Source organism: Dasypus novemcinctus, chromosome 17 (assembly GCF_030445035.2).
Source record: "Dasypus novemcinctus isolate mDasNov1 chromosome 17, mDasNov1.1.hap2, whole genome shotgun sequence".
NCBI classification, from domain to species: Eukaryota; Metazoa; Chordata; class Mammalia; order Cingulata; family Dasypodidae; genus Dasypus; species Dasypus novemcinctus.
Genome location: NC_080689.1, coordinates 4,321,283 through 4,335,000, shown reverse-complemented (window position 1 = coordinate 4,335,000; position 13,718 = coordinate 4,321,283). Strand labels below are relative to the sequence as shown.

Below are 13,718 nucleotides of genomic sequence, written 5' to 3'. Positions count from 1 at the left end.
GAAAAAAAAATCTGAGAGAAATCCTTGGGAGACAGTTCTTTGGCACAGCGTGCCTTCTGCCCCAGGTCCCTTTTAGAGGGGCCAGCCTTGTCCACAGGGACGCAGACTGTCCACAATGGCATTGGCCCAACCGGGGCCAGCTGATTCCGGGCAACTGGTCACCTCTGACTTTACCCTTTGGCCTTTCCCAGTGTGGCCTGCACACTCAATTTCAGTGCAGCGCTACTCTGGGGTTCCAGGTGACCCCCTCTTTCCTCCTGGTTCTGAGGTGTGTTCTGCTGGCCTCACCCTGCATGGAAAGGTCCGAGCTCACCTCCATCTCTCACCAGGAACCCCACAAGGCTCCTTCCTGCTGCCTGGGGGGCCTCCATACTGGTCCCCCCTTCCTGAGTCAGCAGGTAACTAAAGAAGGTCTGACACCAGCCATCCCATGGGGTTTGCCCAGAGGAGACATGGAGATGGGCTTGAGCAGGACAACAGAAAGAAGACGAAGTATCCACTCTAGCATTCAAAGCTCCCCAGAGAAAAGTCACCTAGAATTACCCGAGCTTTTAAGACTCCAACTTGTATGAGTAGACTCTCCTGAGTCTATTGGTGAGACAAAAATATCCCAAACAAGGAGACTATTTAATACAGCTTTAGGTGACCGCTCATTATCTATTTGCTGTGGATTTATTACAAACGTAGCCACTCAAAGCAACACCCACTCTTAGCTCGCATTCTAGAGCTCCGAAGTTTGGGTGGCTCTGGCATCCCTTCTCAGGCCAATATCAAGGTGCTGGCTGGGCTAGCTCTTTGCTGGAGGTTCCGGGGAGAATTGGCTCCTTGCAGCTCAGGGTGCAGGTCCCTGGGTCCTGGCTGCCTGTTGGCCAGGGCCTCTCAGCACCTGGGCGCCAGCTGCATTCTTCCAACCTGGTTCCCTCTGTGTTCAAGCCAGCAATGGCGCCCTGAACGCCCCGTGTTTGCAATCTCTCTGACTCTCTGCCACCAGCTAGAGAAGATCTGTGCTCTGAAGGGCTCTCTGCTCTGGGTGCTCCCGGACAACAAGCCCATCTAAAGGTCACCATAAGAGATTTGTGGGAGAGATAGCCATCATACTCTCAGGTGTCATAGGTTAGGGCGGGTACCTTTAGCTATTCTGTCTCCAGCCACTGCTGTGCAGATCTACCTAATATCATTTTCTACCTTCTGCTGAGTCCCTTCAACTAGCAAGTGGATACTTATCAAACACTGACATTCAACTGGTGTGTTTAATTGAGCCTGGGCCAATGTCTTGAGGAATTTTCCACCTGATGACATAAACAACACTAAACGTAAACGTGTTCTGTCCTTCACAAGCATCAAGACTTCATGTGACACTCATGAATGAGATGTGTCCTTGTTTTACATGAGAAGGGACCCATGTTCCCCTGCAAGAAATTAGATTTTAGAATTAAATCTTGACCAACAATATGCAAATGGTCTCCCTTTTGCCCAGAAAGGTGGACCCAGTGGAACCCATGCATGGAGGTGTGAGCGTCTATGTGGTGTTTGTTGTTTCTCTAGACAATGAAAGGGTACACCCTGTCTGGTTTGCTCATGTAGCCAAGAGCGAGTGAAGGACACCTTTTCTTGGGAGCTATGCCTGTGAGCAAAAGGAGGTGAATGATCCAGATAGCAGAGCTGAACTCCTAACCCCCACCACTCTGGCCACTTGCCTTGACCAAAACATCTGGAAGAGACCGCCAGATATGTAGGTGTGCTGAAATGAAAGTCAAACTTAGCTCTAAAAGTCCCTGAACATATCAAAATTGTACTTTTCTCAAAACCCACAAATACTGAATAAAAACACATTTATCTGGTAGTGGATTCAAGCATTCAACTACTCCCCAAACTCTATAGTTAGTTGCCACATTTTGTCACTCTTCTATACCAGAAATTGAAAGAAAAGAAAAATCAGCACAGGGCTGACTATCAACAGCCAAGATCCCAAATGTAAGTGAAATGGTGCAAGCTAGAAAATACCATTAAAATGTTTAAGACAAGTAGGAAGGAGCAACTCTGGAAAAACTCAGGTTTATTGGGGTGGGTGGGCAGGGCTGGCAAAGGGACAAAACCATGATAGTGGGCCCAAGTGTCCATCAACTGGTGAACGGTTAAACCACCTGTGGTACACAATACCTTGGGATACTACTCACCCATAGAAAGGAAGGAACTAGTGATAGACATGACAACTCAGGTGACTCTCCAGGAAATTGTGTGGTGGGGAAAAAGTCAATCAGATATACTGTCTGATTCCATTTACATAACATTTTTGAACTGCCAAAATTTTAGGACTGGAGAACTGATCAGTGGTTGCCAAGGGTTAGGGAAGAGGGCTGGGTGGGAAGTCAGTGTGGTTATAAAAGGGCAACGTGTTCTGTCTCTCGTCTGTGATTGTAGATACATGATCCTGCACAGGTGGTAGAACTGTATGGAACTAATTACACACAAAGGAGTGCAAGCAAAACTTCTGAATAAGGTCAGTGGCTTTTACCAATGTCAATACTGTAGTTGTGATATTGTTCCATTGAGTTGCAAGGGATTACCATTGGGGAAAACTGGATGAAAGTTCTCTGTTAATTTTTACAATTGCATGTAAACGTCAAATCTGAATAAAATTTTTCAATAAAAGAACAACATCGGGCATCTTTTACAATACTACGTGGGTTTAGTTTTATTCTACCTTCATGCACTGAAGGAAAAAAAACCCATTAACAGCATTCAGGGCATTCTGTTCACTGGTACCTGCGTGGAGGACTTTCTTTTTCTGAATCTTTTGACTTGGAAGGACCCACCGCGAGGCTGTTGGATTTGGGGGTGATGTTCGCACTGATTCGTCAACAGATGGAGGTTTTACAGATTCTGGGGTTGAAATCAAAGAACAGATTTCTTTTTGATGCCTGTTTTAAGAAGTAAAATGTGGACAAAGGAAGACAAATTAGAAACAACTTCCATCAAGAAGACAGAGTTATATCAAAATAACCACGTTGAGCCCCACAAACTTAAAGAGGTGGGAGTGCCCGGTTCGGGGCACTGCAGGGGCAGCCACTGATGACCAGCCCCGTGCAGAGGGGTGGGTGAGGCTCAGCCTGCACCCCCGGCACAGCTCCGTGCCCTCTTGGCTCAGAGACTCTGGGTGCTTCCTGAATGTCTCCGCTTTCCTCCTCTCTGAAGTGCAGGAAACATCACCTGCCTAATGCATGGTCTGATGAGAAGGCTGACACCAGGGAAAGCAGGCGGGGCCAGAGAAGATGAGAGACACTCGTTTCTGTAGCCAAAAGGTCGAGCAGCAGGCTCTTATAAGAGGAGGAGGGGGCCCCTGCCCACCCCACCGTGCACCCCCACAGGCCAGCACGGTGCTGCAGGGAACCAAGCGGGAGAAGGTCCGGGGCCAGGCGGGACCCCAGGGCTCCCCGAGGGTGCTCCCAGGCACACCTTCTCAGGGACTCTGAAGATGGTGGAGGCAGGAAGGCACTTACAGCCCCCACCCCCAGCCCTATAAACACCTAATGCTGCAGGGGGCACGGGGAAGCACTGCAAGTCCTGCTTCTGTTCCAGAAGGCAGGAGCCACGGGCACGTGGAGCCACGCGAACCACAGCGTGGACAGCTCAGCTGGGGGTGCAGAAACTCCCGCATGGCCTCCGAGCTGTGCCCCCTCCTTGGTGCGCCCCCCCCAACATTATGCTCCTCCAAGGAGCACCCAGCAGTGCTCCCTAAACCTTGGGGTGTCTTTATCCCCAGCCACGCTACACTCTGTGAAGCCACAGGCCTGGCAGGGACCACTGCACCCCAGGGGCTCGGCACCGCTGACCTAACACGTGATTTGTACCCAATATTTCAAAAAAGAAGGAAATGAAGGGAGGCTGTAACTTTTTTTTTTTTAACCTGGTGGGAAACTAGGACAAAGCAGTTTGTTATTCACCACAGCAAAGCGCACGAATTACCACCCCGCTTGCCTCACTTTTCTAGACTTCCTCCAAACCGTCATCCCTCGGAAGTCCCGAGTAACCTAACTCAGCTTCTGTCCAAGCCCTTCGCCTCGACCCCCTCAAATTCACTCCTCTGAACCCCACCGTCCACTTCCGCTCCCCTCCCCTTAACACTCCCCCCTAAAAAAAACCTTTAAGGAATCACAGGAGCACGACACCCAGAGAACGAGCTGTTCTGTGTCCTTTGCCCTTCCTACCAGCCCGTGTCACCTGCCCCGTAGCCCCGTGACACGGCCGTTACCGCACTGCGGGCGAAGGGCCTGACGGGGCAAGTAACTCGCCCGCAGGTACCCAACGCGAAGGCTGGAAGCCTGGGTTAAAACACTCCTGACTCCAGAACCCGGCCCCCACCCTCTGAGAAAAAAGAACATAAAAACAAGAGCGTGTCACTGCTTATCGAGCATCAGCCGCCTGGCCGGGCCACCTGCTGAGCAGCCGTGGGTCCTTGTGCCTGATTCTGCAGTCTGATTAGCCAAGCTGAGAAGACAGCTCAGGTACTGGCTAGGAGGGCAGGTCTGTTTCTTAGTTTATGTGTTCAAATTCCCCGCCTTCAGAAGAGGTCTCTGAGCTGTCCCAAGTGTCTACTTGGAAATTAACGCAGTGAATCTCCTCCCGAGCTGGCCCTCGTAACATTTCCTGCAGTCTACGGATTCCTCACCTGGGCCCTGGCCCAGCCGTATTCAAGCTTAGTTTGCTGAGGGGGACAGTGAATCCTGATGAACAAGAAATCCTGATGGATAAATGCATTTTCAGTTTCTTTCCATTGTAAACAACAAGACACCCTCCCAGTAGGGTGTTTGTATGAAGCTTTATCATTGGACATCTGTACAACGTTAACTTATTTAATACAACTTGGTACATTTTCCAGGATGTTGCTATTGGTTTTGAGTTTAGTCTAAAAACTGCTTATAGAAACATATTGGGATAAAAAGTGGAAAAAGACCTTGGAAATCGTCTAACCCTAACCCTGCCCCAACCCCACTAGCATCGCCACACAACAGGAGAGGCGTGGCAAGGACCCAAGGGGTCGGCCAAGGTCACCTGGCAGCACATCCAGCCTGTGGGTGCCCGGTCCCCGGAGCCAGCTCCCTCCATCCCGCCTGCCCCTGCAGGGCCCGTCCACCTGGTGGGGCCAGCCTGGAAACTGCTCTCCGGTGTGGTGCAAGATTCAGGACTTGTGTATAAAGGTGAACACGTGGCCTCCTCAAGCACATCATTATTACAGTATTAAATTACAAATTCTCTTCCCTTAAAAATCCTAACTTAACCATATTTTATGATTCTTTTCACTTAAAAAAAAAAAAAAGACCTCACGACGCATCGGAGACATGAAAAGTGTATGGAGGAGAGTGAGCAGAGCAGCCGCGCGCGCCCGGCAGCTCACTTGCTGTCTCCTTCCTTCTCTCCGTTGTACCACCAGTCCATGATCAAGGACTCGGAGTAGAGGCTTTGCACCTTCTCCAGGTCGCTTCGTCCCTGCTCCATTTCCTTAACCAAAAGAGTCACATCTTCATTCTGCCAAAATGAGAAATAATAAGACTGTATAAAAGACTTCAAATCTCAAACTTTCCTAACAGAAAGCCAACTGTATCAGGAAAAGAAAAATCTAAAGGTTTTTGTGTGGTTCTTACATTATTCCATTTTTTTTAAAAAAAGAAAGCTTTATTGAGGTCTAATTCACATTCAACAAACTGAACATATACAAAATGCACCATTTGGGAAGTCTGGCATTTCTACTTACGTCATTGTATTTGAAGTGAGTTTCTTGAAAAGAACATAAAGTTGGGTCATTTTTTAAATTCACTTGCCGATTGCTGTCTTTTGATTGATGTAATGAGATCATTAACATTTAAAGTAATTATTGGTATGTTGGTGCTTCGTCTGCCATTTTATTATTATTTTCTGTTTGTCTTATCTGGTTCTCCTCACTCTGTTTCTTGTTCTTTGCCTTCCTGTGGATTATGTGAAATATTTTCGGGATTCCATTTTGATTTATAGTGATTTTGAGTTTATACCTTTGCATAGTTTCATAATGGTTTCTCTGGGTATGACAGCATATACATGGGGCTTATAACAGTCCACTGGTATCAATATTTTACTACTTTGAAGTATGGAAACTTTGCTTCCATTTGGTTCTTTTACCTTTACCTTCCCCACTTTATTTTTTTTTTTAAGATTTATTTATTTCTCTCCCCTTCCCCCCCCCCCCCACCCCGGTTGTCTGTTCTCTGTGTCTATTTGCTGCGTCTTTTTTGTCCGCTTCTGTTGTTGTCAGCAGCACGGGAATCTGTGTTTCTTTTTGTTGTGTCATCTTGTCTGGTCAGCTCTCCGTGTGTGCGGCACCATTCCTGGGCAGGCTGCACTTTCTTTCGCACTGGGCAGCTCTCCTTATGGGGTGCACTCCTTGCACGTGGGGCTCCCCTACGCGGGGGACACCCCTGCGTGGCAGGCCACTCCTTGCATGCATCAGCACTGCGCATGGGCCAGCTCCACACGGGTCAAGGAGGCCCGGGGTTAGAACCGCAGACCTCCCATGTGGTAGACGGACGCCCTAATCACTGGGCCAAGTCCGCCGCCCCACCTTCCCCATTTTAAAATATCATTGTCTTTAGTATCAGATGGTGAAAATTTTTTATTCAATCATGAAATATGATTTATAAATCTCATGGGGGAGAGTCTATTGTATTTACCCATATTTTTGCTGTTTCCATTGTTCTTCCTTCCTGAAGTCCCAAGATTCCTTCTTTTATCATTTACTTTCTGTTTGAAGAACTTCTGGTAGCTAATCTTTAAGAGTAGGTCACTAGTGACAAATTCTTTTCATTTTTCTCTGTCTGAGAACGTTTTTCTTTTCCCTTCATTCCCAGGGGAATTTTCACTAGATACAGAATTTGTGGCCAACGGTCCTTTTATTTCTGCACTTGGAAAATATTGTACCACTTCCTTCTGGCTCCCTTAGTTTGAGAAGAGAAATCCACTGTCATTTGAATTTGTGCCCCCTTCTAGGTAACTACAGGTAATAGGTATAGGTAGTAGGACATTTCTCTTTGTCCCCTTTTAAGACTTTTTTTATATCTTTATTTTTTTAATGTTTATGTCTTGGTGTGGATATCTTTGGGTTTATCCTATTTGGTATTTGCTCAGTTTCTTGAATCTTGTATGTTTGTATCTTTCACCAAATTTGGGGATTCTTTTTTTTTTTTTTAGCTATTAGTTCTTCAAATAGTCTTTTGGCTCCACTTCCTTTCTCTTCTCCTCTAGGAATCTGAAGATACAAGTGTTGGATCTATTTTTATTGTCCTACAGGTCCTTGTGGCTCTATTTTTTTTTCAGTCTATTTTCTGTTTTTCAAATTGGCTGAATTCTATTGTTTTTCCTTAAGTTCACTGACACACTATTGTGTCATCTCCACTTTGCTAGTGTGCCTATCCAGTGAGTTTTAAAATTTGTTATTGTATTTTTCAGTTATATAATTTCCATTTGGAAGTTTTTTTATAATTTCTACTTCTTTGTTGAGATTTTCTATTTTTTCATTTGTTTCAAGAAAATTTGTAATTGATTGTTGAAGCATGTTTATAATGGCTTCTTTAAATCCATTACAGATAACTTCAACTTCTGGTTTACCTTGGTTTGGGGTCAGTTGTCTTTTCTCATTCAGGTTGTGATTTTCTTGCTTCTTGGTATGATAGGTGATCTTTGATTGTATCATTTATGTTTTGTTTATTTGAGTCCTATTTAAATCCGTCATTTTAGCAGGTATTCAATCTGTTTACATTTAGCATACAGGTCTTGGCCTACTTTTGTGGGTTGTTGTGGCGGGTTCAATTTGTACCCCAGTTCGGACATGGCCTTGGTCTTGGTCCACATTCTGGCGGTATGGACCCCATGTAAATAAAATTTTTTCATGATGTTACTCCAGTTAAGGTGTGGCCTTACTCAGTCAGGTTGGGCTTTAATCTGGATTCCTGGAGTCGTTCATAACAGAGTGAAGGTCAGATGGAAGTCAACAGAATCTGGAAGAGGAAGGAGACGATCCCGCCGTGTGCACTGCCATGTGACATCGAAACCAGCGAACCCCAGGGGTTGCTGACCAGCCATAAGACACTGACCCTGGGAGGAAGCAAGCCTTCATGCCTCTGAAACCGTGAGCCAGTAAGTTCCTGTTGTTAAGCCTACCCATGTATGGTATTTGCTTTAGCAGCTAGGAAACTAAAACAGTTGTTTCAATAGCAGTTTAATTTTTACAGCTTTCGTGGCATAATTTTGTTCTCCCTGGTGTATCTGGTGCTGCTGGGACTGGTCCCTGCTGGTGCTAAGGAGGCAGCAGGGATTTTCCCGGTTGAGCTGCCTGATGTCTTTCAGTGTCTCTCTTGCTATCCCTCACATGTCCCCATGTTTCCAACAGGGGAGGAGAGTCCCTGGCTCCAGGGTCTGAGAGGATCCTAGAATGGGTCCCTCCTGCCTCTTCTACCTGCAAACTCTGGTGTGTCTTGAGGAGGAGGGACTCAGGCCTGCAGGGACCCACTGTTGTGGCCCTATCCTTTCTGCTAGTCCCGCCCACCCATGCCCATAGACCTCTGTTTTTCTCGTATAGTCTTTATAGGTTTGGGGACATTTGAAGCTAAATTTCACTTTCATTTGTGCACACCCTGTATCTGGTGATCTTTTGCCAGGTATTTTGGTCAAGGTGAGCTGCTAGAGTGACGAGGGTCAGGAGTGAGCCCTCCCATGTGGGTCAGTTGTCTCTTTGTTCAGAGATAGTGCCCCCAAGGGGGGGGGGGTGCACTGAATACTAACGAGACCCACCTTGCACTGCCTCCTGCAGTTTCACTGGTGCTGGTTAGGTGTGAAGTCTCAATTCTCTTCTGGGCCCTGCTGATATTTGGGGGGAGGAACCAGCTCCCTCCTTCCTTATTTAGTCTCATTGCTGTTGAGTGGATGTGGAGGTTTCCGCTCCACATCAAGCCTCACTGACAAGGGCTGAGAGAAGAGAATGAAGCACTGACTCAGTGAAGCACCTCAACTCACAGCTCCTTGTTCAGTTTCATTAATGCTGGGTGAGGGAGAAGCTCAGCCTCTTGATGAGCCCACTGACATGAGGCCATTGGTGCAGCACAGTAGTGAGGAGACTGTCTCATACCACCTTCTTACCTCTCTCTGATTCAGTCGAGTGGGATGGAGCTCAGCTCACCAATGGAGCAGGGCAATCAGAGCACTGCTTACTTCCACAAAGCAGGAATGGGAGATCAGTTTCCCCCTCAGTCCTGCTGATACTACCCTGGCAAGGGAATGGGAGCACCATGGTCTTCCACCAGACAGGGGAGGAAGGATTGCTTCCCACTCTGCTCCACCGACACCAGCTCGTCAGGGATCAGAGCATTATGGCCTGTGGCCACCATGGAGGGGACAGGAGATCAGCTTCCTGCTCGACCCTGGTAGATGGCTGGGCAACAGAGCTGGAGGATTGTCACTGAGACTTCCTATGCTTATTTGCTGTGTTAGATACAGGGATTTTTAGTATGGGGCTGAAGGAATGGGGCTGCTCCACCTCTCATGGAGCTAGAAGTCTCTCCAGTCAATTCTTTTATAATCAGATTTAAATAATAAGAAAAATATCTGACATATTTACTCATATAGTTACCATTTCCTTTGCTTTTCATTCCTTGGTGTAGATTCATAATTCCACCTGGTATCATTTTCCTTTTACTTAAATTATTTCCTAAAACATTGCAGGTTTACTGGTGATCCTTTTAGCTTTTGAATATCTAAAGAAGTCTTTATTTCACCTTCCTTTTTGAGAGATATTTTTACTGTGTATAGAGTCTATGCTCCCAGTTTTTTTCAGTGCTTTAAAAATGTTGCTCCACTGTCTTCTCACTGGTATAATTTCTGATGAGAAATCTGCTGTCATCCTCATCTTTGCTGCTTTTTATGTAATGTGTCTTCTTTCTCCAGGTCCTAAGATTTTCTCTTTGTCACTGGTTGATTATGGTATGCCCTGGTGTGGTTTTCATGTTTCTTGAGTTTAGGGTTCACTGAGTTACTAGTTATGTGGGTTTATAGTTCTAATTAAATTTGGAGATTTTCTGGCCATTGTTGCTTTAAATATACTTCTGTCCTACTCTCTCTTCCCTCTTTTCCAGGACTTCAATTACACACTTTTTAGGCTACTTGAAGTTGTCCACATCTCACGGATGTTTGTTTTGTGCTGTGCTGTTGTTTGGCTTTCTCTCTGTGTATTATATTTTGAGTATTTTCTATGGCTGCCATCAAATTCACTAATCTTTTGTTGAGCTCTGTCCAATTTGCTATTTGTCCCATTCCACATATATTTCATCTCATGCATTGTACTTTTCATCTCTCAATGTTCAATTTGTGTCTTATGTGTATCTTCCATGTCACAACCAAACTTTTTGAACATATAAAATAACATTACAAGTGTAATGTCATGTAGGATGATTCCCAAATCCTGAAAATGCCTCTTTATTACTCTCGTTTTCCCTCTCCCTATCCCAGAACATCTGTGGGTCACTGCCTCCACAACAATGGTATTTCTTCCATTGCTAGAATCACAATAATCTATAATAGAATTCTAGTACGTTTATTTTAGTCCATAGATCATTTCGCAATCCTGAGGGACGTGATGCCCACTCCACCATTAATTGAGGAGGGCTTCGATCCCATTCATCTGATGGATGGGACTTTCTTTTAGCCTGGATTTAAAGTCACTCCTCAGGACAAACCATAAGACCAAAAAAACCAAAACCAAACCCAAAACCAACCAACCAACAAAAACCCACTCTTTTAGGTTATTCTTGAAATGTATATTTTCAGGCCAAGAATAAAGGAGGTGGAACATGTAAATTTATCTAGCTTTTGACCAAAGCCTATTAGCATGAATTGCTTTATCAGGCAATCACATGGTTATATAGTCTCAGAAATCAGGCAAAAACTACCTATCAACTGAAATTTTGGCAATAGTTCACAAACTTCACTTATGGACCTCCTGGGATGCTTATTAAGAATATAGATCTCTGAAGTATGTCAAAGTGTTAGTAACTTGGATTGGAGTGATGGGACATGGGGGTTTCAATTCGTGTATTTTTGAAATTTTCCATAATAAAAAGGTTTTTTTTTTTTAAACTGAAAATATTAATATTCCTGGGCCACTATGCCTAGGCTCTGAATTAGGAGCACAGAAGTGGGACACAGGAATCTGCATTTTCACAAGTGTCCAGCACAGGTGGTCCTTAGACATTTGGGTACACTGGTAAACTCGTTCTTGGGAGACTCATTTGCTCAACCTTGTTGTCTTTGTGGCTGTTGGTTTTCCAACTGAGTTCTTGTCCATTGTCAAATAAATGAAATCCCCCTTCTCCGTTCAGCAAGATCTTACCTGAAGATTCTCTGGAGGACAGGAATCCTTGCAACCAAATTTATAAGAATGGAACTCTCCTCCAGTCAAACAAGAAAGCTCTTTCAAAAATCCATTTGCAATCTCATCATTGTAATTGAAGGAGATGGTATAAATAGGAATTTTCTGAAAAACTTTTACTTGGTCTAGAACCATTTCAGGTGGCTGAAATGATAAATTTTGAGGGAAGAATGGGAGGTGGAAAGAGAGGAAAAGAATGAGAACATAAGATATGAAAACCCTTAGTATTTGCTACAGATAGTAAAATTCTCAAAAGTAATTCCTTATATAGTGGTGAGTGACTTTTTGTAAAGGCATAAAAGATAAGGCAAAGACTGCCAGGTAGAGTACAAAGACCCTCAGAAGGCTCACAATTTGGTAGGAAAGAGTCTGGGAGAAAGATTTGACAAAATAAGTGACTTAACTTAAGGCGCATGCATGGAGTCCATGCCTTTCAAGTGCTGGGCTATGCTTTAGACCATTTAAAGTGCTGGGTTCAGAAGTCACAGGTAGAACATCCTGGCCAATGGACTCTCACTGGATGGGGTCCCTGGAGTCCAGATTTGACTTCCAAAGCATCTTCACCAAAAGAGCAATTTCCAGATTTGGACATGCCATGGTTGGCTTGCCTCCCTCAGAGAGTGAAGGGAGGGGTATTCCGTGAGGGTCCTTCCATGAGCTAAAGTCCTCTGTCTCAGTGCCTAGCCTCACAGGTCATCCTCACAGCCATCTTATGAAGTTGTTTTGGAAAGACTGCTAGTTGCATACCCATGGTGCACCCCTCTCCTTTCTTACTATCAGGGTTCTGGTTTTGTTTATATAGGCTGCAACATGCTCAGTCAAAACACAAAGTGCCAAAAAAAGAAGGAGAAAAGGAAAAGGAAAAGGAATAGGAAAGGAAAAGGAAAGAAGGAAGAGAGGGAAGAAGGGAGGGAGGAAGGAGAGAGGGAACAGGGAGAGAGGGAGGAAAGAAAGAAAAAGAGAAAGAAGAAAGGAAAAAAGAAAAAGGAAGGGAGGGAGGGAGGGAGGGAAGGTGGGAGGAAGGAGAGAGGGAACAGGGAGAGAGGGAGGGAAAGAAAGAAAAAGAGAAAGAAGAAAGAAAGAAAAAGGAAGGAAAGAAGGAAGAAGAGAAGGAAGGGAGGGAGGGAGAGAGAGAGAGAGGGAGGGAGGGAGGGAGGAAGGAAGGAAGGACGCAAGGAAGGACGCAAGGAAGAAAGGAAAAGAAAATTTAAAAAGAAACAAACAACAAAACCTCAACCTCTGTGACTTTCTTGCAGCTCGGGATGGCCATCCGACCCAGTTCTGGATAATAAGATAAAGGAAGAAGTCCCAGCGGGTGGATTCCCTTTCTCCAGTAAAGACTTATAAGACAAAGGCTGATGTCCTTCCCCTTCGCCCTCCCTGGAACATGGACACTCTGCCTAGAGGTGAAGCAGCCATCTTATGACCATCGATAGAAGGCAGATACAAAGATGGGGAAGCAAAAGATAAAAGGGAGCCTGTTTCCTTGGAGACATCCTTGAGGAGTTGTCCAGCCTAGACCACCTACTGCTGGACATCTTGTCCATAGAAATATAACCCCTTACTTGTTTCAGCCACAATACGCCTGGTCCTCTGCTTTCCTTTGGGCAACATGCAGCCCCAATTGATACCTGACGCATTGGTTCCATGTGAAGATGGGGAAACTGAGGCTCAGAACAACTAAGTCTCCCAGGGTCACTAAGCTCGTAAGTGGTAAGACTAGAATCTGAACACTACCGTTGGCACCAGGAGCAGTGCTGGGTTATTTAGGTGGTCCCTTGGTAAGGATCACCTCTCAGTAAAGATGAATTCCCTCGCCACATCCCCCCACACCACCACCACAGCCAGCGAGAACCCTCGGCAGATGCCCCTCCTGTCCTGCCCTGTCCTCCGTGCCAGGAATTAACCCAACCAGCCAGTTCCCATCCTCTAGTGCTGCTCCCTCATCTTTGACCTTCAACCGTTCTTCACCTTTGAGCCCTGGGGAGGCAGGGTGATGGGGCAGAGAGTAGACTCTGGACTTAGCACTGGCTGGTCCTGGGCAGATCATGTACTGTCTGATGAGGTGGCCACTTAGGGTCCCCGAGGGTCTGGTCTCATCCACAGCTCTAGTATCTGTGTCTGCTCCAGCCTTGAGCTTGCCCCTGCCCAAAAGCTCACTCCCTCCACCCTCCTCCTTTCTCCCCGCCCCCCGCCCCCCACCCCGGCCATCAGTTGTCGTCCTAACCAAACACAAGCCCAGCCTAGCTGGAGGGCTGACCCCACCCCCTGT

At 45.9% G+C, this 13,718-nt stretch overlaps 1 protein-coding gene across 5 annotated transcripts in view; it reads right to left on the bottom strand.

Annotated features, from left to right (window-relative positions):
• Nucleotides 1-13,718, bottom strand: part of VWA3B (von Willebrand factor A domain containing 3B) — a 153,972-nt gene that overhangs the window by 49,655 nt on the left and 90,599 nt on the right. For all 5 annotated transcript variants that reach the window (XR_009181079.2, XM_058278127.2, XM_058278128.1 and 2 more), the window contains 3 exons: nucleotides 11,408-11,590; nucleotides 5,396-5,526; nucleotides 2,767-2,921 (listed from right to left, as the gene is read on the bottom strand). Coding sequence is in view for 4 of the 5 variants with exons in the window: in XM_058278127.2 (XP_058134110.1) it covers nucleotides 2,767-2,921; nucleotides 5,396-5,526; nucleotides 11,408-11,590 (469 nt within the window). In the remaining variant the exon portion in view is untranslated. The remainder of the gene's footprint in view (nucleotides 1-2,766; nucleotides 2,922-5,395; nucleotides 5,527-11,407; nucleotides 11,591-13,718) is intronic.